Here is a 27,533-nt window from a genome sequence, read left to right on the forward strand (position 1 = left end):
ATTCCAAGAAAGTTTGTATGCAATGTCGGCAGTATGTCCAAAATAACCATAGGACAACCATGCTCTCACCAAGCTCTAAGAAACATATGGTTCTCAGATCATTTAGTGCTAGCTGGGATGTATCCTATCAGTTATGGTTGTTAACATGATTGTGTATCCTATCAGTTATGGTTGCTAACTAATTTCAATATACTGGTGCATTTCTTGAGGTGAAAATCGTAAGCTCGAGGTGAATATTGTGCAGGGATTTGATCCACCCGTTAGTGCATGAGCATGGGTCTGCTGTGGCTGCGTCACTGCAACGCAAATCTAGCCTCGCCTCTCTCAAGGTCACATTGTCCTGCAGCCAGCAGCAGAATCGCTGTGTCGCAAGCTGTGCATTGTTGTCATCAGATACTTTGGAGCCGCAGCTCCTTACGCAAGGTCATGCACTGAAACGGTAAACATCTCCAAATACTGCATCGGGTAATAGAGAGCACCGTCTGAAGGCGAAATTGAGAGAATACCGCATTGGCTTATGAATAATAGAAATATCAAAGTGATACAAAAAAAATCCGTCCAGGAATATGTTGCATCCAGTCTTACGCAGACTGTCTCATGCTAGAAATGTAGAGTTAGAGAATCATTCCTCGTGCAGCTAGAATGTGGAAGACATTCTAGTCGGGGGTGATGATGATGATGATGCCGTTAACAAGATGGACAAATGGCACATATTAAGGAGTAAGGGAAAGACTTGAGCAACCTGTGGAAGGCTCAGAGACTGTCTCATTGTCTTTGTCATGTCCTGGGTTGTCTGTAGAGAGTACAGGAGAGAGTTCAGGGAAAGAGAGCAGGGGGGAGGGGATTGAAAATCAGGAGAGGTTGGTTTGATGTTACACATGAACTCATAGTGCATCATCCTGGTAGCAGGGAAAGAGTTAATACTGTATGTACAGTATATCAGAACAATTACATGTACTTATTTTAGGCATAAACACAAGGAGAACTACTACCATTGTATATCAATGGGAAAAAAATGCAATAAAAAAACTAATTCTCAAACAGAAAGCCTTATTCTAGCATTTCGTCCTTAGTAACTATCAATATAAACTCAAAGATCAATACTGGTATCTTAGCTGATACATGCATTGCCATGTAAGCTAAAGGATGACATCTTAAAACATCCTGATAAGGGATTTATTTTTGTTGTTAAGATAATATCTTGTGTCTGTTTTCATCAACATTCCTGCTGTGTCTTGCCTGGTCCCAGATCTGTTTGAGTTATCATGTCAACTCCAAATGTTTGGTGATAGCACAAACAGATCTGGGACCAGGCTACTTTGTGGCTAGTTTACCTTGCCAGCAGGCCCCGATAGTGAGCTGAATGTCAATCTTGGAGGAGTGCAGGGGGTAGTCTTCGGTGACCAGGAAGGGCTCGAAGGTGGCCCCATCTACAAAGAGAGCCACAGAGGGGAACTCCACGTTCAGCACGTAGTGGTGCCACTCTTTGTCACACACCTGGAGTGAGAGAGAGAGGAGAAGGGGCAGTAGGTCAAAATCAACTCTATCTAAATTAGTCTTTCCTCACCTCCTTCTCAACCTTATTGTCCTAGGTCCCTCCCTTCTGACTTTCTTCTCCAATACAATTTGAGAATGAGGCAAGGTGAGAGGATGCAAGAAATCAATTAAATATTGACTGGGTTGGAGCCTAGTCGAGGCCATGAGCAGGTAGACATGGCAAAGAGCTCATTCTGCATAACCAGCAGCATACCACCCTGCATACCACTGCTGGCTTGCTTCTGAAGCTAAGCAGGGTTGGTCAGGCCCTGGATGGGAGACCAGATGCTGCTGGAAGTGGTGTTGGAGGGCCAGTAGGAGGCACTCTTTCCTCTGGTCTAAACAAAGATCCCGATGCCCCAGGGCAGTGATTGGGGACACTGCTCTGTGTAGGGTGCAGTCTTTCGGATGGGACGTTAAACGGGTGTCCTGACTCTCTGAGGTCATTAAAGATCCCATGGCACTTATTGTAAGAGTAGGGGTGTTAACCCCGGTGTCCTGGCTAAATTCCCAATCTGGCCCTCAACCATCACGGTCACCTAATAATCCCCAGTTTACAATTGGCTCATTCATCCCCCTCCTCTCCACTGTAACTATTCCCCAGGTCGTTGCTGCAAATGAGAACGTGTTCTCAGTCAACTTACCTGGTAAAATAACGGATAAATATAAAAAAATATATATAAAAAATGTTCTACTACACTGCTCTCATTCTACAGTCCTCATAAACATCTTTGTTATGGCAATGACAAAACTGATTGTGCTAATGGACAAACCATTTGGAATTTTGCTATGATTTTGAGAGGCAGCTGAAAATCATTGGTTGTTGTGGGGTTCTGGGACATTCTCACTAGTAAAATCTGGGACAATAAAGTAACTACTACTACAGTCAAACTGTCTTGAGGTGTGGTGTCGAAAAAGGAGCAGTCTTGGTGTCCTGGTGACCAAGCAGACCATGAAAATAAGTGTTTTAATTAATGCTTTGAAGTGTTATCCTCTGCGATCAAATGCAAACGCATCTTGTTTGATGTATGCATTCGTTTTACCCCAAATTAAATTAAAAGTGTGGTAGCTCACCTGGTCCAGTTTCCAGTGGAACTCAGCTGGTTTGTAGTTCTCCGCCTCTGCGGGGTCCTGACGCAGCAGCAGGATGAGGTGACAGTTATGGACGTAGAGGGAGTAGTGGTGTCTGTTCATTTCTGTGGGATGGGCACCAGATTAGTGTTAAAGGTAGGTTTGCCAAGCTCCGGTAACGTTCCAATATTTCCAAGTTCTCCAAAAATCCCAGATGGAAGATTCACAGAATCAAAATAGAATGAGCTGGAATTCTCTAACCATGATTTCAAGATTTCAAGAATTTTGGTAAAGTTGCCAGAATTTTGGACTGGGAGTATTTTTGGAGTCCTATCACGAGAGGACAAATACTGTCTATTGATGTATGGGGTATCAGACCTGGGTACAAATCATAACCCTAATTATTTTCTTTCACATTCCTAAGCTGTGCTCGATTGAGCTTGCCAGGCACAATGGAATAGTCCCAAAAGTGCAAACCCCATCATACCAGCACTCCAGACAGGCTCAACGGAGTACACATTATGGGGTATGTTTTACAGTGAGTAGAGGGTAGCGTACCGGTCTTGTCCGAGTTACAGAGGATGGTCTCCTTCTCCCTGGCCCCGGGGCCGTGCCTCATCCACACAGAGACGGTGAAGGGCTCRTTCAGGCTGGTGCTCACCACACCCTCGGGCACCTTGATGGCCTGCGTGCCGTTGAACTCAAACACCTGGTCGCTGTCATGCCCATTGTCTGTGGGCAGACCCACCGTCCAGTTGGCAGAGCTGCTTGGTGCAGGCAGTAATTCCACCGTGCCAGCGCTGGCGCCTGAGAGAGACACACACACACACACCGAATGCCAGGTTTAGACACAAATACACAATGCTACAGATAAGAAAAGCGATGACTCGTTTTCCCCAGCTAACAATTACATCATGTCAACAAATCAAATCCACTTTGTTCACTGAGGGTAGTTTTTTTTTTGGAATGGACTGCATTACGAGGAATGGATGTTGTTTGGCACATTGCTTGATTAGCAGAGATACATGCTCTGAGCTACAGTATATCATGGTTGTTTTTGTTCTAGGTTTAGGGTTTCTCACCGCATAGCTTGTGCAGGGACTTCTCAGAGTAGGTGTCTCGGTCGCAGCCCTTTCCGATGTGATTGGTCTCCAGCTCGATGTTGGCCTGGATGGAGGTGATTGGCTCCTCGCAGGTCTCCAAGTGCATGCTGGGGAAAAGGGCCAGACTGCCTGTGCCAGGCTCGTACTCAATCCTCTTGTTGAAACCTGAGAAAGAGAGAGATATAGAGGGAGAGAACGTGAAAGAGAGAAGAGAAATGAGCAACATGTTTAGACGCAACACCACAAATAATGGTATAAGACATTTGCAGTCGATACTCTGTTCATTCATTAGGCAGTGATTCTGACACTCGCTAAGAGAGGATAAGCCTGCGGGTTGAATGACCTCTTTCCAATGGTATACTGTAAACTTTAGCCTTACAGACTCCCACACACTAACAGATCCTGAAGCCATTTGAGAGTTACTGATAGAGTAGAGCCTTTGCTACCTTGCCAGCCGGGCTTGCAGGTGGGCTTAATGTTGATCTTGACCAGCACATCTTCTGAGGCGCGGTTCTTCCCACAGTCGTAGGCAGTCACCGTCAGTTTGTACATGCGCTCTTTGCTGTAGTTCAGCTTCTCTGTGTTCTTGATGAAGCCTGAGTAAAGAAAAAAAACAAAACAAGAATTGAGCTGATTTGAGCTTTTCATTGATGGAATGCCAACAAGCTACAGGTGCGCAAGGAAAAAGGTAAACAGTGCTAATCAAAGCCCAACTTTTAAAATCAGACACGCAAGGGATTATCATAATACAGAGATTGGCATTTCAAGGTGCAATCCTACACTTCAAAGGCAAAGTGCTAAATAAAAAAAATGACAGACTTACTGTTTGCCGAGATCAATAAAAAAATTGGTCTAGGTCAATAAGAATCGCAGCTCTGATCTATTTTTAAGCCGTTTGTTTTTTGGCAGGCGGCAGGGTTGGGCAGCTACGTCGGGGTCCTTACCGTCCTTGTCAACAGTGAAGGGTACATCTGGGGTGACGATCTCGTAGCTGCAGATCTGGCTAAACTGGAATGAGCAGTCGGCATCCACTGCCTCCACCTTCAGGATGCTGTCATACTTCTTACCCTCGATGACCGTGGCTTTGTAGGACTTCTCCTTGAACACTGGGGAATACTCGTTGATGTCGTTCACTTGGATGTGGACAGTGGCCCTGTTGGGGTCAAAGTTAAACTGGTGACGACAGACTGACCGACCAAAAAGATACATCCATCACACAAGCTTCTGTGAATTACATTAGTCTCTGCTTAGCTAACTAAGTAATCTGTGCAATAATCAATTTTAGGATGGCTGTATTGCAGCCGATCACAATTTATCATAATGTTGCATTACAGCTGGATAACTTTGATTATACTAACATAATCAAGGATAGTAAGGAAGGATGGCTCAATGTGGGCAAGGGAGAACTCTGAGATTGGAGACAGTACTCATCTTGTCTCAAAAGTAAAAAAGTGTTACACTATTGTATACACCCTTATATTATACTGGGATTATTGTGTTTCCATAGCTAGGGTTGACAGTGAGGACTTGTGAAGAGCAGAATCAACCACCAATTAAATTTCAGTTCAATTTAAGGGGCTTTATTGMCATGTGAAACATATGTTTACATTGCCAAAGCATATGAAATACCTCTACATAATCAAAACAGTTGCTCTGTGAGAAGGTGTTAAAGTTCACAGATAGCCACTGGGGAGCCAGGCCCAGCCAATCAGAATGAGTTTTTCCCACAAAAGGGCTTTATTACAGACAGAAATACTCCTCAGTTTCATCATCTGTCCGGATGGCTGGTGTCTGACGATCCCGCGGGTGAAATAGGCGGATGTGGAGGTGCTGGTCTGGTGTGGTTACACGTGATCTGCGGTTGTGAGGGCGGTTGGACGTACTGCCAAATTCTCTAAAACGATGTTGAGGCAGTAGAGAAATTAACATTCAATTCTCTGGCAACAGCTCTGGTGGACATTCCTGCAGTCAGCATGCCAATTGCACGCTCGCTCAAAACTTGACATCTGTGGCATTGTGTTGTGTGACAAAACTGCACATTTTAGAGTGGCCTTTTATTGTCCCCAGCACAAGGTGCACCTGTGTAATGATCATGCTGTTTAATCAGCTTCCTGATATGCCACACCTGTCAGGTGGATAAATTATCTTGGGAAAGGATAAATGCTCACTAACAGAGATATAAACAAATTTGTGGACAAAATATGAAAGAAATGTTTGTGCATATGGAACATTTCTGGGATTTTTTATTTCAGCTCATCAAACACGGGACCAACACTTTATATTTATATTTTTGTTCAGTATAAATGCCAGCTGAAGTGTGGCTCTGGCCCCAAGTTCCACCAGGTCTGCCGAAGCCATGCCCAGTGAGACATGGGTGGCGGCCCGCGTAGATGGACACAGAAAAGTCTGAGCCTTTTGGGTAAAACACTGGGATAAATCCTGTATGGAAATGCACCATGATTGTGCACATTTTCCTTCCAACCTTTACTTGATTGAATATGTTGGCAATGATCAAATTCATAGACTGCAAGGTGAATTTTGATTGATGGACTCATCGCATCAATCTAATTTTAAAAGGACTGCTGGCACAAGCAACATAATGTCCTACCCACACAATTACACTAAGATCAGGTCATTCGAACAAAATTGAGTCAAGGCGGGAAGAAATTCCACACACTGTGGCACTCAAGTGTTGACTTTGCAAATTGGTCCCAGTACGGGGCCCTGAGGCACTACGGAGCAAGAGTCAGACATACTTGTGAGATTTCTTCATGTTGGCTCCGTCGGGGCCCTCTCCACAGTCATAGGCCTGGATGGTGAAGGTGTGCTCCTTCTGGAGTTCACAGTCCAGCTTGTCCTTAGCTCGAATGACTCCCTCACCCGTGGACTTGTCCAGGACCACTGCCTCAAAGGGAACATTCTGCCCATGGATCCTGAAGCCACAAATCTCACCTGAACAGGTCAAGAATCGAAAAAGTGTTTGTTTAGAAGGGGAAAGTTCCTTCTTGAAGTCTACAGTCAAATTAGTAAGAAAACACTATGTATACACAAACTTAAATAAAGAACAGCCAAAGGTTTTGGCAGCCAGGGATTTGTACATTTGGGGGCAGGGGGTGTCTGTGGAGGAAGCCAGAAGCATTGTTGTATGGGTGAGTACTTGAGGGGAGGGGAGGGGGGAGTGGGGACATTTAGCATAATAGTGGGTTGACTGATCACATCGCATCCAGTCATGCATGTTGAAACCAATAAATATGTGGACAGGCATTTCACAGGAGTACTTTACACCACAACAATTAAACTAATCAAACCAAACCAAAACGAAGAGGGAGTGCAAAGCCAATATTGGAGCAAGATATTAAAATCAGTGCATTTCATTGTCAGGCTATAAATTACAGGGCTATTTCAGAAGAAAAGAAGGAGTGAACATAGGAAAAAGAAAGGAAACCTAAATTAAAATATTAAAAGTTTACAGTAGAAGTAAAATGAAACGATTACGATAAAGTGGTCCGGTATCAAATGGCACTAAACCTAATACAGTGAAGAAAAACAAAATGAACAAATTAAAATAATCCATTAAAAGTTCATTTTGGAGTGAAGGAAGTCTTCCTGTGCAATTTTGCCTCGCACCCCAAACTATTTAGAAATGAATACAAAATTAAATAATAGAGGATCAAACCAGTACAATAGCAGTAGTCAAACAAAAGTACTGGATGAGAACTGGGGTTAGAAATATCAACTTGCTCGACATCCACATCAAATGACAACTGCAGCCATGCTAATGGTAGAGATTAGTGGTGGAAAAGATGCAACAACAGAAACCTCACAGCAGAGAGAGTTTGCATTAACAACCTCAGCGACTTTGCTTTGAAAAATCGAGAAATTACAAGTTGCCAGTGGTCAAAATCATGGTTATTGTATGAAAATCATCTTTAATATAATTTTTTTAAAGTAATACCGGCACGTTTATTTCAATTTGGTTCTTTTTTGAGAGGCACCAATGATATTGGTGTGCAGTTTATTGTCCATACATAATACTACACTATGACAAAAATGTCATTATCAAATTTAATTTCCCAACATTTAGCATGGGTTTCACCAGGTTGTATTTTCTTAATAAATATTCAACTCAAGGCAGAATTGTTCATTTAAAGTAATTGTCTCAAATTGGCTTTGATATCAGTCTTGGTTGATTGTTCATAATGAATTTACCAAAATGACAGACAACTTTGAGACCAACTCCTGACTTTAGCACCTTTTCCCTGATTGTGGCTGAAATACTGTTAGGGTCTGCAAACTACAATGGATGTCTCATGCACAGATATTTCTAAGTACACGCAGCCCCACATCACACTTTTCATCCAGTTGTTGTATTTTCCAAAAATTTGGGGTGAGAGAAAAGTAAAAGTTAAACAAAAACAAATGGGGAGGAGATTAAAGAGCATGGCAGGAGTTTCTGTGTAAAAGTGCGGATGCTAGTTTGCGTTAGTGGGTTAATAATAAAAAACTGAGCACAAGACAGGAGAAAGAGCCCATCATCACCTTCTTTGGTGAAGGTCACCTCAAAACTTTCTACAAGAAGGGAGAGAAAATCAACCCAGGTCAGTCAGAAAAGTTGAATTTCAGAGGTTACACAGAGAGGACAAGATAGAGTTGAAGTCGGAAGTTTACATACACCTTAGCCAAATACATTTAAACTCAGTTTTTCACAATTCCTGACATTTAATCCTAGTAAAAATTCCCTGTTTTAGGTCAGTTAGGATCACCACTTTATTTTAAGAATGTGAAATGTCAAAATAATAGTAGAGAGAATGATTAATTTCAGCTTTTATTTCTTTCATCACATTCCCAGTTTGGTCAGAAGTTTACATACACTCAATTAGTATTTGGTAGCATTGCCTTTAAATTGTTAAACTTGGGTCAAACGTTTCAGGTAGGGCTTTGTGATGGCCACTCCAATACCTTGACTTTGTTGTCCTTAAGCCATTTTGCCACGTTGTGCAGTTGCAAACCGTAGTCTGGCGTTTTTATGCCGGTTTTGGAGCAGTGGCTTCTTCCTTGCTGAGCGGCCTTTCAGGTTATGTCGATATAGGACTCGTTTTACTGTGGATATAGATACTTTTGTACCGGTTTCCTCCAGCATCTTCACAAGGTCCTTTGCTGTTGTTCTGGGATTGATTTGCACTTTTCGCATCAAAGTACGTTCATCTCTAGGAGACAGAACACGTCTCCTTCCTGAGCGGTATGACGGCTGCGTGGTCCCATGGTGTTTATACCTGCGTACTATTGTTTGTACAGATGAACGTGGTACCTTCAGGCGTTTGGAAATTGCTCCCAAGGATGAACCAGACTTGTGGAGGTCTACAATTTTTTTCTGAGGTCTTGGCTGATTTCTTTTGAATTTCCCATGATGTCAAGCAAAGAGGCACTGAGTTTGAAGGTAGGCCTTGAAATACATCCACAGGTACACCTCCAATTGACTCAAATTATGTCAATTAGCCTATCAGAAGCTTCTAAAGCCATGACATCATTTTCTGGAATTTTCCAAGCTGTTTAAAGGCACTATCAACTTTGTGTATGTAAACTTGACCCACTGGAATTGTGATACAGTGAATTATAAGTGAAATAATCTGTCTGTAAACAATTGTTGGAAAAATTACTTGTGTCATGCACAAAGTAGATGTCCTAACCGACTTGCCAAAACTACAGTTTGTTAACAAGAAATTTGTGGAGTGGTTGAAAAATGAGTTTTAATGACTCCAACTTAAGTGTATGTAAACTTCTGACTTCAACTGTACATACTTTTGCCATATATGGATACACATTCACATTGAGAGTTTGGATTCAAATTTGACGTGCAAATCAATACACAGCCCAAAAAGCCCTCTTCCTTAGGGGAAAAGTAAGAAGAGGTTACAAAGAAACATTACAGTAAAAGCTTCTACTGCCCAAAGATTTACCATTTTGCACATGACATGCTAAGAGACAACAATAACCAGCAAAATATTTCTGCATTTCTTGGTAGGCTTGGGCTATATACAGTTTATACCGTTTCTTGAGGTATTTCGAAATATCGACGGTATGATTTTCAATACCGTAAAAAAATGATATGCACATTTTGTACTTTGGTTAGTTAAGTTTAACTAAGGAATCTACGATGAGTCAAATTATATCCAGCTCGGGGCTCCAGCTATGCACTTGCTAGCTATAGTTAGCTAACGGACTTTTGTACATCACGCTGTAACGTACAATTGACCTTATTTTAGGGCCCAAAAAACATAATACTTCCAGGTCAACTGTAATATGAATACCATTGTAAAGCACAATTTCTCCCCCTTCCAGCAAAATCAATGACGAGACCTTCATGCTGCCCGTCTCTGCATGACTGAAGAAGGCAATGAGCTCTGTAGGGTCTTTTTAAAAATGGGGGAAAGGGGGAGATAAGCCGTGTGGGCAAACAGCTTTTTTCACCCCATCTGTCCAACTTATCACCTCTAAAATGTAAATAAAACCCTATAAAGAATTTATATAATGTGTCATTACATACCTATTTGACGGTGTGTGTCGAATTTGAGTCAGGTTTTTACGGCGGCGCTAAAGTTATCTTTACAAGTAAACAGCGMCTGTCGTGGCTTTTGAGAGTCATGATGGCTTGCGATGATGATACAAAAAATGAATGCATTCAGTTGTACAATTGACTAGGTATCCCCCTTACCCTATCCCTGTCTCTTTCTTGTTTTTAATCTGCGAGAGTAGAATTACACCTGGTGGAGACAGGCTGTACGACACAGAATTAGTTGCATTATGCGTGCTGTACGTTATGGCATGACACAATTTAACGTACAGCGTCAAAGGGGTCAGTTTTTTCAACTTTTCTTCAATACTATCGGGCCATTTCCATGTCAATCAACGCTTGAATAGAAACGTAGTTCACACCCCAGATATTGATGCCAACACAGTCGCTACAGTCGTTTGAATGCTGCGGTTGCGCACATTTGTACGGAATGGGGTTAGTCAACAGTAAGTGGCTAGATGCCAAGATCAAGCTTCTTGGTTATAGCAGACATTCAATTTCCTGTTGCCTACATTTTTTGTTCATCAAAAACAATTATATTATAGATAGAGATAGATAAAAAAAAWWWTTAAATAGCACCCCTTGTGTGCACATTTGGTAATACCGTATACCCCGGTATGGTACAGAAACGGTATGAAAATGTGGATACCGCCCAACGCTAGTTCCTGATGAATGCCATAGAAAACAAAATAATTTAGGATGATACTGTAGCTTACTAGCCTACGTCAGAAGGTTTGGACACAGTAATAACAATGCAGCATTCATCTCAGCAGACCTGTTAGGAAGTTATGTTACCTTACTACTTACTCATTACTGTGTAGTCTGAATAAAAACGGAGTTCATCAAAACTCTCTTATGCCATTGGCATTAGACTGTACTCACAGAAAATGTGCTACTAAACCAAAAGCTAACATACAGTATTTCAAACTGAGCGTTGAGATACAACTTCACAGCATACTCCTGGGTCAGCTAACATTAGGCCGGTTCTGCTTGGTTGATTGTTTACGACCCGTATCCCTGGCCTCTCGTGGGGTGAGCTGTCCGTTTATTTTTCACCTAGACAATTAGAAATGGATTTCCCATTAGGGGCCTCTGTTCAGGACCAACCATGCGGTGGAAGCTTTGGGCCTCCCCCCACCCCATGCTCWCCCCAGCCCTAATGACAACATAGCTGAGACTCGGGAAATTCTACCCACAGCCTACCCTGTGTGCCTTGGCCCTCTGCTCTGGCTACAAGCCCCCGACATTTTCTACAAGACCTCATCCCAGCACAATGTGATTCTAGGCCCCTTGATGCCCTTTGTATTGCCGGTCGATGGCAGATGTCGTAAGAGTAGGCCGAAACCTGAACTGAGGGATACGTGACAATGTGAACTCCACAATGGGGTAGTCAAATGATGTTTAGCAGATCAAATGGTGACTTAATTGGTTCTGTGGTAACCCAAATTCTATGTTTTAGGGATARGTGAGAATATGAAATTCACAATGAATCAAAGGATGTTTCACAAATATCTTTGACTTAGAGGCTCTTACAGCAGCTGTTCTGACTGCACTCCTGTTTGTTATACTACAGCCCCCTTTCCTGATGTAAACACAGATTTTAGAGAGCTAGGCTAGCTCATCCCCCCCTTCAGTAGCAGGAGTTCCTGTCAAGACTAATCACATTTCAAGGAAGATAAATCATACAAAATAACAGGGGGATATTGGTAAATGGTATCAATGGTACACTAAGCAGACACAAACAAGCCAGATCAATTCAACTGTCATAAGCTCATTGTCTTGGACTAAAATTAGGAATTGATCTCATGTTAAGGCAAAATGTCCATACTGCATCATACTCCAATGTCCAGTACAGATGTCCCTACTACTCAGAGTCACATTAGGGAATAAGTAACCCAAATGTTGTTGTGGCTAAATACTACAGGAGTCCTTGACTGTGTAACTGTAATGTAGTTCAGGGCTTGGCTATTTATTTCTATGGCTGCTGTGCTCATTTTCAAGCTTCCTGCAGCTTAAAKACCTACCATCGCTGCACCAGTGAACACACCCACACGTACACATATGGACAGGCTGACACAGCCACGACGATGCATGCACACTAGAGGTCGACCGATTAATCGGAATGGCCAATTATTTAGGGCCGATTTCATGTTTTCATAACAATCAGTAATCTGCATTTTTGGTCACCGATTACATTGCACTCCACGAGGAGACTGCGTGGCGGGCTGACTACCTGTTATGCGAGTGCAGCAAGGAGCCAAGGTAAGGTGCTAGCTAGCATTAAACGTATCTTATAAAACACAATAAATCTTAACATAATCACTAGTTAACTACACATGGTTGATGATATTACTAGTTTATCTAGCTTGTCCTGCGTTGCATATAATCGATGCGGTGCCTGTTAATTTATCATTGAATCATAGCCTACTTCGCCAAACGGGTGATTTAACAAGCGCATTCGCGAAAAAAGCACTGTCGTTTCACCAATGTGTACCTAACCATAAACATCAATGCCTTTCTTAAAATCAATACACAAGTATATATTTTTAAGCATAATTTTTAGTTAATATTGCCTGCTAACATGGATTTCTTTTAACTTGCTTTCTGTGCAAGCAGAGTCAGGGTATATGCAGCAGTTTGGGCCGCCTGGCTCGTTGCGAACTCTGAAGACTATTTCTTCCTAACAAAGACAGCCAACTTCGCCAAACGGGGGATGATTTAACAAAAGCGCATTTGCGAAAAAAGCATAARCGTTGCACGAATGTACCTAACCATAAACATCAATGTCTTTCTTAAAATCAATACACAGAAGTATATTTCTTTAAACCTGCATATTTCATTAAAAGAAATCCATGTTAGCAGGCAATATTAAACTAGGGAAATTGTGTCACTTAGACTTATGGATACCACCCATTAGATAAAATACGGAACGGTTCCGTATTTCACTGAAAGAATAAACGTTTTATTTTCTAAATTATAGTTTCCAGATTTGACCATATTAATGACCTAAGGCTCGTATTTCTGTGTGTTATTATGTTGTAATTAAGTCTATGATTTGATATTTGATAGAGCAGTCTGAGCGGTGGTAGGCAGCAGCATGCTCGTAAGCATTCATTCAACAGCACTTTCGTGCATTTTGCCAGCAGCTCTTRATTGTGCTTCAAGCATTGCGCTGTTTATGACTTCAAGCCTATCAACTCTCGAGATTAGGCTGGTGTAACCGATGTGAAATGGCTAGCTAGTTAGCGGGGTGCGCGCTAATAGCGTTTCAAACGTCACTCGCTCTGAGACTTGGACTAGTTGTTCCCCTTGCTCTGCATGGGTAACGCTGCTTCGAGGCTGGCTGTTGTCGTTGTGTTTCTGGTTCGAGCCCAGGTAGGGGCGAGGAGAGGGACGGAAGCTATACCATTACACTGGCAATACTAAAGTGCCTATAAGAACATCCAATAGTCAAAGGTATATGAAATACAAATGGTATAGAGAGAAATAGTCCTATAATTCCTAAAATAACCTCAACCTAAAACTTCTTACCTGGGAATATTGAAGACTCACGTTAAAAGGAACCACCAGCTTTCATATGTTCTCATGTTCTGAGCAAGGAACTTAAACGTTAGCTGTTTTACATGGCACATATTGCACTTTCTTCTCCAACACTTTGTTTTTGCATTATTTAAACCAAATTGAACATGTTTCATTATTTATTTGAGGCTAAATTGATTTTGATTTATGTATTATATTAAAATAAAAGTGTTCATTCAGTATTGTTGTAATTGTCATTATTACAAATAAATAAATACATTTTCAAAATTAAAGAAGAGGGGGGGAAAAAATCGTCATCGGCTTTTTTAAGTCCTCCAATAATCGGTATCGGCGTTGAAAAATCAGTCGGTCGACCTCTAATGRACACACCAATGATGTATGGCACACACCCACACACCATTCTCACACAGACATTCAAGCCGTGGATTCAGCATCCCTGCTCATCCCATCGAGTACAGTGGCACTGCAGTGAACCTTGTCTGTACTTTGCTGGGACACGCTGTCCACTTTCCCTGCCCTCCTCATCAAATGGGTGAGTGGTGTACAAAGAAGGGCAGCGTGGAGCGCTCCATTGAACTCCAATTTACTACTGTAAGAGGAACCCATCGTTGTGCAATGAATGGGCATTTTGATTCCTCTTCACGTTYAGTTCTCTATTGGGCTGGGTTATGCACCCTGTCGTTCAAATCAAATACATTAACAATCTGGAGTAGACGGACCATTTCATTGTGGTCAAGTTCTAGTCTAGAATATAACAGGAACATAATTTGTGGTATTCTTTAGTTGTTTTCTCTGAGTAAAAATGGCACACCCATCTCAGTTGATTAAGTACAGTAAATTCACTTAATGTGTGATAAAAAATAAAGGGGCAAGGGCACAACAAGGGACATGGGAGAGTTGTCTAGGGAGTACTGAAGATCACAGAATGAATGGGATGGAGGGAAAAAAGCCATTCCCAATACCACGGTGCTTTGAACCTCAGCCAAAGTCAATCTCTTGTATGATTTTTWAAAAAGTGCCCTAATGCTGCCTTGGCACATATCAGTTTAATTGTGCCTCTCCTCGGAGATGAACATTAAAAGGGAAACTTCTGATTGATCTGGATATGAAAGGATCCTTAGGGTGGATATGGGGACCAGCTGCGGACCACTGTGTGGTAAAAACAAATCTAATATGCTATATCTCCCCTGGCAGATTTGGAACATAAACTGGGTGGTGCACTTAACGAAGATTAATGTAGAGTGTATGACTGGACTTTGCAGAAGGAGCACAGATGACATAGCTTGGCCGTAAATTAAAGAGATTAACTTGATGCTTCTTCACATACTACAGAGGTCAAAGTGGGTTTAAGATCATATAGAGACATCAAGTAAATAGATTCCATATGAATGCTAACATTGTATCATGTGTAGCTACTGCATCCCCGATTCGCTACTGAAAAGTCTGAAGAGCAAAGCAGCATGAGTAACCAATGAAAACCAATAAATTATAACATCTTTGTGACTGCTCGCTATCAAACCACTGACTTGCAGCATTGTACACCTGGAATTTTGGCAAATGATTCAATCTAATATATCTGTAATGGTTATATTTGTTCTCCTCGCCTTATGGTAAACGAAAGGAGAGAAAAAACAGAATCCATGAATCGAGGGGTTCAGAGAAAATGACCTATCAGGATAGTGTTGAAGAAAAAGCTAATCTCTCACCTGCGTAGCGCAGTGGGGCGTCTTTGTCCAGGGCGATAAGTGGAGGGTCCAGAAGTACTTTGTCGTCATTTTCTGTTACGATGCCATGATACGTCGTCTCGATCCATGGCTTGTGCTTATTAACTATAGAAGAGAGAAAGAGACAAAATTAGCTCCCATGCATTTTCATAAGAAAAACATCCAGGGTTTTGAAGCACCTGATTCTGGGACAGAGGGCAAATTAAAAGTAGAGCGGCCTGACCCGATACTTGAAACTATAGGACTACTGTGGGCCGTTCTCCCAATCATCTATTCCTGAACTGGCACACTTGAAGACATTCCAGCAATCAGCCAGCCTTCAAGCACAGGATTCTCTAAACACCTTCAGCTGGGCAGAGATACTGAGAGAGACCGAGACAGAGATTTCCCTCAGACTACACAGACCCACAAAGAATTTTAAAACAAATCCAATTTTGATATACTCCCACATCTATTAGGTGAAATACCACAGTAGCAAGATTTGTGACCTGTTGCCACAAGAAAAGGGCAACCAGTGAAGCAAACACCATTGTAAATACAAACTATATTTATGTCTATTTATTTTCTCTTTCGTACTTCAACTGTTTGCACATTGTTACAAGACAGTACATAGCCAGTAATATAACATTTAAAATGGCTCAGTTCTTTTGAAACGTTTGCAAATGTAATATTTACTGTTCATTTCTGATTGTTTATGCCACTTTTATTTATTAACAATTCAACTTGCTTTGGAAATGTAAACATGTTTCGCATGCCAATAAAGCCCTTTGAATTAAGAGAGCGAGAGCACATAGGGCTCAAACATTGTACCTTAAATTAAAACTTTCARTCAGTCACAAGTTAAAGTCTATAGTTTTAGACTGCACCTTGCCTTCTGGGAGTTTCTACCACCCACCTACACCTCTGTCATGGCCCCGTAAACAAAGTCTGCTCATGCTTGGCTACACAATTCATGTATTTTTCTGAAAGACATCAACGTATTGCGCAAAGGCACTTGCAGCAAATCTAGAGGTGCTGACACAGTTTCTTCCAATTGAAGCCAAATTCTTCAGCAAAGAGCACCAAAGCCAGGTGGGGGTGCACCYCTCATTGCCCGCTTATGCCAAGTAATGGTAGGGGAAACATTGACTCAGCCACACTAAGTGGATGAGGTTTGACAGCATTGTCATCGGGCCAATGACTCCTGCAGCTTGAGTCCCAGCAGAAACTGTGTGGACCAGCAGTCTGGCTCATTAGAGCTTTGTGCTCTAGTCTGTTGGCCCGGGACACGGCCCCAGCTGCAGACAGGATTCACTTTTAGCTGGCGGCTACAGAAAAAGCTGCAGTGACTGACACATTTGGGCTGGATTAGAAACCTGTGTTGATGCGAGCAAGGGATAGTGGAATCGCACTCTCAAAGTAAATATGGAGCCACTCCTGAATCAGCAGATTGACTAGCTCGGTGTTGGTGATGTCAACACTGACACCGATGACTGTGTCCAACTCTGACAGAGACGGGCATGGGGCATGATAAGAAATACGGTAAGCTGACCAGGCATGTGTTGTCTGTTGGGATCCTGAGAGAGCGGTAATAGATTAATTGATCTGACAGGAAGACGGCAAAATAAGGAACTCAAAACAATATACACGGTATATACAGGGTACCATTTGTATATAGCCTCGCTACTGTTATTTTACTGCTGCTCTTAAATAAATCAAAAATCTCAATGTTTATTATTTTTTTACTTATCACTTATTTTTCTTAAAACTGCATTGTTGGTTAAGGGCTTGTAAGTAAGCATTTCACTAAGGTCTACACCTGTTGTATTCGGCGCATTTGACAAATACAATTTTATGTTGAACTAAAGTTCAAATGTCCTGACCTCAGAATGACCCATTGAGCCAGTCTTGTGGCTACATTCTGCTTATAGTAACAGCTTAATCAAAGGACCAAATCATAGGTTGCCCATAAAAGATAAACAAACCAAACACTATGCTTCTTTTCAAGGTAGTTCAAAGTAGCAGTTTATCTATGCCTCGTGAAAATGTGTCTATAGAGGACCATGAAAMCCTGCAAGTTACATCTACCTACCTACATTTTGTATGTGGCCTAGACTGGCAAATCCCATTAGCCATCTAAAATTTAACACAATTTTCCTTTTACATTTTCTCCTGTGCCAACATTTGGTTGTGCTTAGTAATTGTGGAATGGGAAACAACCATTACATGTTTCTATTACTAACACTCATTCTCAAGGAAATCATGTTGTAAAGAGACATTACTTGCTGAAAGACAACAAATATATGTCTTCCCTTTATATAAACACATAAAAATATCCAATTACATGACACCCGAGCTCTTGGTGCTGTATATTCTTTACATTCTGCCATACAATTTTAGGGTTATAAATTCCTGTTGTATTTGTTATTTGTTGTTGAGCTATTCAACCTTAGGCACCTGAATGAGACTGCACTGAAATACTGAATGGTTTCCTGTTCAAGAGATACACTACATGGACAAAAGTATGTATGTTGAACATCTCATTCCAAAATCATGGCCATTAATATTGAGTTGGTCCCCCATTTGCTGCTTTAACAGCCTCCTTCGTCTGGGAAGGCTTTCCACTAGATGTTGGAACATTACTGTGGGGACTTGGTTCCCTTCAGCCACAAGAGCATTAGTGAGGTCAGGCACTGATGTTGGGCGATTAGGCCTGTCTCACAGTCAGCGTTCCAATTCATCCCAAAGGTGTTTGATGGGAGGGCTCTGTGCAGATCAGTCAAGTTCTCTGACACTGATCTCGACAAACCATTTCTAGATGGACCTCGCTTAGTGCACGGGGGCATTGTCATGCTGAAACTGGAAAGGGCCTTCTCTAAACTGTTGCCACAAAGAATAGTTTAGAATGTCATTGTATGTGGTAGCGTTAAGATTTCCCTCATCTGGAGCTAAGGGGCCTAGCCCGAACCATGAAAAACAGCCACAGACCATTATTCCTCCTTCACCAAAATTCACATTTGGCACWATGCATTCGGGCAGGTAGCGTTCTCCTGGCATCTMCCGAAGCCAGATTCGTCCGTCGGACTGCCAGATGGTGAAACGCGATTCATCACCCCAGAGAACACGTTTCCACTGTGCCAGAGTGCAAAGGCGGCGAGCTTTACACCACTCCAGCCGACGCTTGGCATTGCTCATGGTGATCTTCGGCTTGTGTGCGGTTGCTCGATCATGGAAACCCATTTCATGACGTTTTTTAAGCGCTACGCGRTTCAGCGGTCCTGTTCTGTGAGCTTGTGGGGCCTACTACTCCGCGGCTGAGCCGTTGTTGCTCCTAGACATTTCCACTTKACAATAACAGCAGGGCAGCTATAGCAGGGCTGAAATTGGACAAACTMACTTATTGGAATGATGGCATCCTATGACGGTGTGCCACATTGAAAGTCACTGAGCTATTCAGTATTTTTTATTTTTTTCACCTATATTTAACCTGGTTTAACCTGCGACCTGGCCAAGATAAAGCAAAGCAGTGTGACACAGACAACAACACAGAGTTACACATGGAGTAAACAATAAACAAGCCAATAACACAATAAACAAGTCAATGACACAGTAGAAAAAATAAAGTCTATATACAGTGTGTGCAAAAGGCATGAGGAGGTAGGCAATAAATAGGCCATAGGAGCAAATAATTACAATTTAGCAGATTAACACTGGAGTGATAAATGAGCAGATGATGATGTGCAAGTAGAGATACTGGTGTGCAAAAGAGCAGAAAAGTAAATAAAATAAAAACAGTATGGGGATGAGGTAGGTAGATTGGGTGGGCTATTTACAGATGGACTAAATGTTCAGCTGCAGCGATCGGTTAGCTGCTCAGATAGTTGATGTTTAAAGTTGGTGAGGGAAATAAAAGTCTCCAACTTCAGCGATTTTTGCAATTCGTTCCAGTCACTGGCAGCAGAGAACTGGAAGGAAAGGTGGCCAAATGAGGTGTTGGCTTTGGGATTATCAGTGAGATATACCTGCTGGAACGTGTGCTACGGGTGGGTGTTGTTATCATGACCAGTGAACTGAGATAAGGCGGAGCTTTACCTAGCATAGACTTAGATGACCTGGAGCCAGTGGTCTGGCGACGAGAATGTAGCGAGGGCCAGCAGACTAGAGCATACAGGTCGCAGTGGTGGGTGTATAAGGTGATTTGGTAACAAAACGGATGGCACTGTGATAGACTGCATCCAGTTTGCTGAGTAGAGTGTTGGAAGCTATTTTGTAGATGACATCGCCGAAGTCGAGGATCGGTAGGATAGTCAGTTTTACTAGGGTAAGTTTGGCAGCGTGAGTGAAGGAGGCTTTGTTGCGAAATAGAAAGCCGATTCTAGATTTGATTTTGGATTGAGATGTTTAATATGAGTTGGAAGGAGAGTTTACAGTCTAGCCAGACACCTAGGTATTTGTAGTTGTCCACATATTCTAGGTCGGAACTGTCCAGGGTGGTGATGCTAGTCGGGCGGGCGGGTGCGGGCAGCGAACGGTTGAAAAGCATGCATTTGGTTTTACTAGCGTTTAAGAGCAGTTGGAGGCCATGGAAGGAGTGTTGTATGGCATTGAAGCTCGTTTGGAGGTTAGTTAGCACAGTGTCCAAGGAAGGGCCAGAAGTATACAGAATGGTGTCGTCTGCATAGAGGTGGATCAGGGAATCGCCCACAGCAAGAGCGACATCATTGAAATATACAGAGAAAAGAGTCGGCCCGAGAATTGAACCCTGTGGTACCGCCATAGAGACTGCCAGAYGTCCGGACAACATGCCCTCCGATTTGACACACTGAACTCTGTCTGCAAAGTAGTTGGTGAACCAGGCGAGGCAGTCATTAGAAAAACCAAGGCAATTGAGTCTGCCAATAAGAATGCGGTGATTGACAGAGTCGAAAGCCTTGGCCAGGTCGATGAAGACAGCTGCACAGTACTGTCTTTTATCGATGGCGGTTATGATATCATTTAGTACCTTGAGCGTGGCTGAGGTGCACCCGTGACCGGCTCGGAAYCCGGATTGCACAGCGGAGAAGMTACGGTGGGATTCGAAATGGTCAGTGATCTGTTTATTAACTTGGCTTTCGAAGACTTTAGATAGGCAGGGCAGGATGGATATACTGTAGGTCTGTAACAGTTTGGGTTTAGGGTGTCACCCCCTTTGAAGAGGGGGATGACCGCGGCAGCTTTCCAATCTTTGGGGATCTCAGACGATACGAAAGAGGTTGAACAGGCTGGTAATAGGGGTTCGCAACAATGGCGGCGGATAGTTTTAGAAAGAGAGGGTCCAGATTGTCTAGCCCAGCTGATTTGTACGGGTCCAGGTTTTGCAGCTCTTTCAGAACATCTGCTGTCTGGATTTGGGTGAAGGAGAAGCTGGGGAGGATTGGGCGAGTAGCTACAGGGGAGGCGGAGCTGTTGGCCGGGGTTGGAGTAGCCAGGAGGAAGGCATGGCCAGCCGTTGAGAAATGCTTATTGAAATTTTCGATTTTCATGGATTTATCAGTGGTGACCGTGTTACCTAGCCTCAGTGCAGTGGCCAGCTGGGAGGTGGTGCTCTTGTTCTCCATGGACTTTACAGTGTCCCAAAACTTTTTGGAGTTAGAGCTACAGGATGCGAATTTCTGCTTGAAAAAGCTGGCCTTTGCTTTCCTGACTGACTGCGTGTATTGGTTCCTGACTTCCTTGAGCAGTTGCATATCGCGGGGACTATTCGATGCTATTGCAGTCCGCCACAGGATGTTTTTGTGCTGGTCGAGGGCAGTCAGGTCTGGAGTGAACCAAGGGCTATATCTGTTCTTAGTTCTGCATTTTTTTGAACGGGGCATGCTTATCTATGATGGTGAGGAAATTACTTTTAAAGAATGACCAGGCATCCTCAACTGACGGGATTAGGTCGATATCCTTCCAGGATACCCGGGCCAGGTCGATTAGAAAGGCCTGCTCGCAGAAGTGTTTTAGGAAGCGTTTGACAGTGATGAGGGGTGGTCGRTTGACCGCGGACCCATAGCGGATACAGGCAATGAGGCAGTGATCGCTGAGATCCTGATTGAAAACAGCGGAGGTGTATTTGGAGGGCAAGTTGGTCAGGATAATGTCTATGAGGGTGCCCATGTTTACGGATTTAGGGTTGTACCTGGTGGGTTCCTTGATGATTTSTGTGAGATTGAGGGCATCTAGCTTAGATTGTAGGACTGCCGGGGTYTTAAGCATATCCCAGTTTAGGTCACCTAACAGAACGAACTCTGAAGCTAGATGGGGGGCGATCAATTCACAAATGGTGTCGGGGGCCGATAGCAGGCGGCAACAGTAAGAGACTTAGTTCTGGAGAGGTACATTTTAAAAATTATAAGTTCAAACTGTTTGGGTATTGACCTGGAAAGTATGACAGAACTTTGCAGGCTATCTCTGCAGTAGATTGCAACTCCTCCCCCTTTGGCAGTTCTATCTTGARGGAAAATGTTGTAGCTGGGTATGGAAATCTCAGAATTGTTGGTGYCCTTCCTAAGCCAGMATTCAGACACGGCWAGGACATCAGGGTTGGCGGAGTGTGCTAAAGCAGTGAGTAAAGCAAACTTAGGGAGGAGGCTTCTGATGTTGACATGCATGAAACCAAGGTTTTTTATATCACAGAAGTCAACAAAATGAGGGTGCCTGGGGACACACCTCCACATCACCCGAGGAACAGAGGAGGAGTAGGATGAGGGTACGGCTAAAGGCTATCAAAACTGGTCGCCTAGAGCGTTGGGGACAAAGAATAAAAGGAGCTAGATTCAGGGCAAAATGTGCAGACAGGAGTATGGTGGGGTGCGGGTACAGCGGAGGTAAGCCCAGGCACTGAGTGATGATAAGAGAATGGGCCGATCTACTGTCAATGTTTGTCTATGGAGAGTGCATGGCCGTGTGCTCAATAGTATACACCTGTCAGCAACGGGTGTGGCTGAAATAGCCGAATCCACTCATTTGAAGTGGTGTCCACATACTTTTGTCATGTAGTGTAKCTCCGGATTACATAAAAGACATGTAGGCTACAACTTTGGAATAACTTGAATAATTAAGTACAACTAAGTAGCCATGATGATATGACAGGATAGACTAAGTAATGTGTTAAATTATATCARGTCACTTTGTAAAATATTATTTTTACTATCACGTAATCCATATATACCCTCATTACAGCCCTAATATCCGTTTCATATTTTGATAATACTTTGAGACATTTGATAAGATCAATTTAGCTATTACTTTATATTCACCCTCTCTCTCCAGTCATATGAAAAACCAAATGGAAAATCCCAGAGCATATACACAGAGTATAACTCCCCCACAGCCTCAAATCGTCGGGGAATGGACTCTACAAGGTGTCGAAAGCGTTCCACAGGGATACTGACTGGAAGTCAACCGATTAAATCGGCATGGCCGATTAATTAGGGCTGATTTCAAGTTGCTAGCTGGCATTAAACTTATCTTATAAAAAACAAATCAATCTTAAATAATCACTAGTTAACTACACATGGTTGATGATATTACTAGTTTAACTAGCTTGTCCTGTGTTGCAAATAATCAATGTGGTGCCTGTTAATTTATCATCGAATCACAGCCTACTTCGCCAAACGGGTGATGATTTAACAAGCTCATTCGCATAAAAAACACTGTCGTTACACCAATGTACCTAACCATAAACATCAATGCCTTTCTTAAAATCAATACACAAGTATATATTTTTAAACCTGCATATTTAGTTAAAAGAAATTCATGTTTAGCTAGCAATATTAACTCGGGAAAATTTGTGTCACTTCGTCTTGTGTTCTGTGCAAGCAGAGTTCAGGGTATATATGCAGCAGTTTGGGCCGCCTGGCTCGTTGCGAACTGTGTTCGGACCATTTCTTTCCTAACAAGGACCATTTCTTGCCTAACAAGACCGTAGTTAATTTGCCAGAATTTTGACATAATTATGACATAACATTTAAGGTTGTGCATGTTAACAGCAATATTTAGACTTATGGATGCCACCCGTTCGATAAAATATGGAACGGTTCCATATTTTCACTGAAAGATTAACGTTTTGTTTTCGAAAATGATAGTTTCCGGATTTGACCATATTAATAACCAAAGGCTCATATTTCTGTGTGTTTATTATATTATAAATTAAGTCTTATGATTTTGATATTTGAATAGAGCAGTCTGACATGGCAATACTAAAGTGCCTATAAGAACATCCAATAGTCAAAGGTATATGAAACACAAATGGTATAGAGAGAAATAGTCCTGTAATAACTACAACCTAAAACTTTCTTAACTGGGAATATGGGATACTCCTGTTTAAAAGGAACCATCACCTTTTCATATTGTCCTCATGTTCTGAGCAAGGAACTTTAAACGTTAGCTTTTTTACATTGGCACTTATTGCACTTTTACTTTCTTCTCCAACACTGTGTTTTGCATTATTTAAAACAAATTGAACATGTTTCATCTATTTATTGAAGACTAAATGTATTTTTATTATTATTATATTAAGTTTCAATAAAAGTGTTCATTCAGTATTGTTGTAAATGTCATTATTTACAAATTACCTATATATATAATATAATATATATATATAATTAATTATATACAATTAATTCAATATCGGCTTTTTTTGGTCCTCCATTAAATCAGTATCGGTAAGGGCGTTGAAAAATCATAATCGGTCGACCTCTAATACTGACCCATGTTGACTCCAATACTTCCTACAGTTGTGTCAAGTTGGCTGGATGTCCTTTGTTGAGTGTGAAAAACCCAGCAGCATTGCAGATCTTACATTTTTTTACATTTTAGTAGACGCTCTTATGCAGAGCGACTTACAGTAGAGTGAGTACATTTTAATAACATTATTTTTTTTTATTTACATACTGCAAGACAAGATATCCCTACCGGCCAAACCCTCCCTAACCCGGACGACGCTATGCCAATTGTGCGTCGCCCCACGGATCTCCCGGTTGCGGCCGGCTGCGACAGAGCCTGGGTGCGAACCCAGCCCAGCCTGGGCGTGAACCCAGAGACTCTGGTGGCGCAGCTAGCACTGCGATGCAGTGCCCTAGACCACTGCGCCACCCGGGAGATCACTATCTTCATATAAATCAGTACGCCTGGCTCCTTCTACAATACCCAGTTCAAAAAGGCACATACATATTTTGTCTTGCCAATTCCACCATCTGAATGGCACACATACACAATTCATGTCGCAATTGTCTTATGGCTTAAAATCCTTTTTTAACCCGTCTCCTCCCCTTCATCTACACTAATAAATGACATCAATAAGGGAACATAGCTTTCACCTGGATTCACCTGGTCAGTCTGTCATGGAAAGAGTAGGTGTTCTTAATAATCTGTATACACAATGTGTAATCTAAATATATGGCTCTGGGAGACCTAATGGGGTTTTTGAGGGCTTGCAGTGTTGGGCTCTTTCTGTGAATCAGAATGGATGGAGCACCGAAAATGCCTTAACAGCATGTCTCACATGACCTGAAGTGTGGTGGTTGTCTATAGACAGATTGCAAGACCAGACTACCTCGATAAGCTGCTTTAAGTCTCCACAGAATCTCAACCCAACAGAGGGATAAAGTTAGGTCACATCCGTGGGCAAGCTGCTTTTCCAATGATCAACCACACCATAACTTGGAACAGCCTAATGTTTGAGTGTCCTAACTACATGGAATAACCTTATATATCACAGCACTACGCCATTCTTTCTAGTATGTGAAGCACTACTGCTATCAAATGAATTATATATGTCTTGTGTAAACAACTACAGTGTTTCTCCTGGGCACACGTATTTTTCACTTCAACAATATAACATAAGTTCACTTCATCAGCTGGGCCAGAATGTACAAACCAGCAAGCAATCTACCCTATTTGCCAGCCCACTGGTACAGATACAGCAGAACATGGTCATTCACAAGCTAACCATCTCTGGCAGTGTTATTGAACCTTGTATCAAGTTGCTCTGCAATGTGTGAGAGACATGAGTCATACATGTGAAAGGGGCATGTGGTGACTTACAGTGAGATGAGATAGTAATTGCCTGAATAAAGAACAATAAAATACTGAGCATTGCTCACAATCCATCTAACCATCCTACAGCTAAGACTAGAGTAAAAAGAAAAAGAGATGTCGAGGTTAGGATTTTTTATATTCAGAGGAGTTGATAGTTACTATTTCAGCCAAGAATGAGAAAGTCAAAGGAGACTCTTTCCCCTCTAAACAAGTGGCAACCTAAAATGTGGAAACGTTCCCTCTCTTTGAAAACGGGCCATGACTCTCCACGCTATGTCATTGAAAACTAGTTTCAATCTCACACACACACAGCTTCTATCAAATTTGCTGAAGCTAAAACAATCCCATTTAAAGTGAAATTCAACACATCGTTTAGTGCACGCCGTGTGAAATTGATGTTAAGTCCCTTAAATCACCTGATTTACTTAAAAGGCACATCCAGGTATGACATGGCACATGTGGGGGGTGGGCCTTTACTCTTTTCTCCTCCATTGTTTGTACAAGCAAGGGGGAGGTCGATTACATCAAATTAGACTGTCAGAGCAACTCCTCGAATGGCCTATTTCTTGAAGTCAGAATTTTTGTCTAAAAAGGGGTGAACTAATTGATGTAACCTCTGTTTCCTTCCTCCTCATTAGGAAATGCGACTGAGAACGAGATTTGGGTCTTGGGGGTGTGCTTTGATGTGGGTGTCTCTTGAGTGTTCGCACGTGGGAAGCGTTTGCACATTCACTCTGACAAAACAGTACACAGTTACAGTCACTCACCCTTCTAGATAACTTGAAACAGTCTAACTAGGTAATGTGTCTGGAAGTAGCCTAGGCTAGCTTGCAAGCTAGCCAACTTTTTTCGCAAATTAGCTTCATTCCACTGCTGTGGGACCGTGGCAAAATTGGTTGGACTTCGTATAGCCCATCTGTGGGGCTAGTTAGGGACCGTCAATAAATTATGCAATGTAAATGGAACAATATTTTCATGTTAAACACCTTTTAGTTCATTAAACACTTTCAATAATTTATAGTTGGTTTGAGGTTAAGTCATTGAAATTTTTAACTATTGAAAATGTAATATATTGTCCATTGAGTAATTTACAGATGTCCATAACTAGCCCCAGAGGGATATCCAAAATCAAACCTAATGTACCACCGGCATTACAATCATGTTGCGTGCAGCTTCGTGCCAAATTAAAGATTACTTGGGTGCTGCCAGCTGTGGGCAGGATTGAAATAAAACTAACCCAAGGAAAACTGTGGCGTACATTTTATTCCATGGCATACTATTTTTTATAATCATCTCGCAAATCTCAGTTTTGGACGAGACTGAGTTTATAACCAAAATTATCCCATTTACACTTTGTAGTAAATTTTTACACTATAACAAATGTTTCAGGCTCATATCGATGCCACATTGGTTGAAAGCGGCCTGAGAAGTTGGCTTTTCGGTTCAGCTGCGCTTTAAGTGTGTGTAAATTARTGTACACTTGGGATATTGTTTTAAAAAAGGAAACATATTAAAATCTCTGGAGTGCGAAATCTGTTGTGCAGTGGCGGTGAAGATCGACACCATGTGACAGCAAGAACAACATCCAAATTGAGCCCCAATTTGCACAAATGAGGCAGTTATTTCACTTCCTGATGTTAGCTACTAATTGGACCATTTCAAATTATTTGTGTCTGTAGCCTGCTAGCGCTAATGGTCTGTTATTACCACAGAGTTTTAATACCCAGTTCCAACAGGCCAATACTTCCGGGAAAGCCTTGCCAAGCAGCTTCAAAAGACCAGACTGGGGTTTTGGGTTTGGAAAATCAATGGGAGAAGAGAACAATTATTCCTTAGTTGTTAAAAAAAGGTTAATCTCAACTTCGATACTTTCTACAGACAGCTAAAATTCGTTTTTCAACCACTCCACAAATTTCTTGTTAACAAACTARAGTTTTGGCAAGT

General features: G+C 42.0%; 1 protein-coding gene across 4 annotated transcripts in view; it reads right to left on the reverse strand.

Annotated features, from left to right (window-relative positions):
- clstn1 (calsyntenin 1) overlaps positions 1-27,533 on the reverse strand; it is a 68,147-nt gene that overhangs the window by 15,295 nt on the left and 25,319 nt on the right. Inside the window, exons 2-11 of one of the 4 annotated variants that reach the window (XM_023991176.2) lie at positions 15,528-15,650; positions 8,250-8,279; positions 6,467-6,662; positions 4,655-4,863; positions 4,157-4,306; positions 3,690-3,875; positions 3,166-3,414; positions 2,611-2,732; positions 1,335-1,497; positions 743-793 (exon numbers count right to left, since the gene is read on the reverse strand). In XM_023991176.2, the coding sequence (XP_023846944.1) occupies positions 743-793; positions 1,335-1,497; positions 2,611-2,732; positions 3,166-3,414; positions 3,690-3,875; positions 4,157-4,306; positions 4,655-4,863; positions 6,467-6,662; positions 8,250-8,279; positions 15,528-15,650 (1,479 nt within the window). The remainder of the gene's footprint in view (positions 1-742; positions 794-1,334; positions 1,498-2,610; positions 2,733-3,165; positions 3,415-3,689; positions 3,876-4,156; positions 4,307-4,654; positions 4,864-6,466; positions 6,663-8,249; positions 8,280-15,527; positions 15,651-27,533) is intronic. The other 3 variants (XM_023991177.2, XM_023991178.2, XM_023991179.2) reach the window with 3 other exon arrangements.

This window comes from Salvelinus sp. IW2-2015, linkage group LG7, assembly GCF_002910315.2.
Source record: "Salvelinus sp. IW2-2015 linkage group LG7, ASM291031v2, whole genome shotgun sequence".
Lineage (NCBI taxonomy): Eukaryota > Metazoa > Chordata > Actinopteri > Salmoniformes > Salmonidae > Salvelinus > Salvelinus sp. IW2-2015.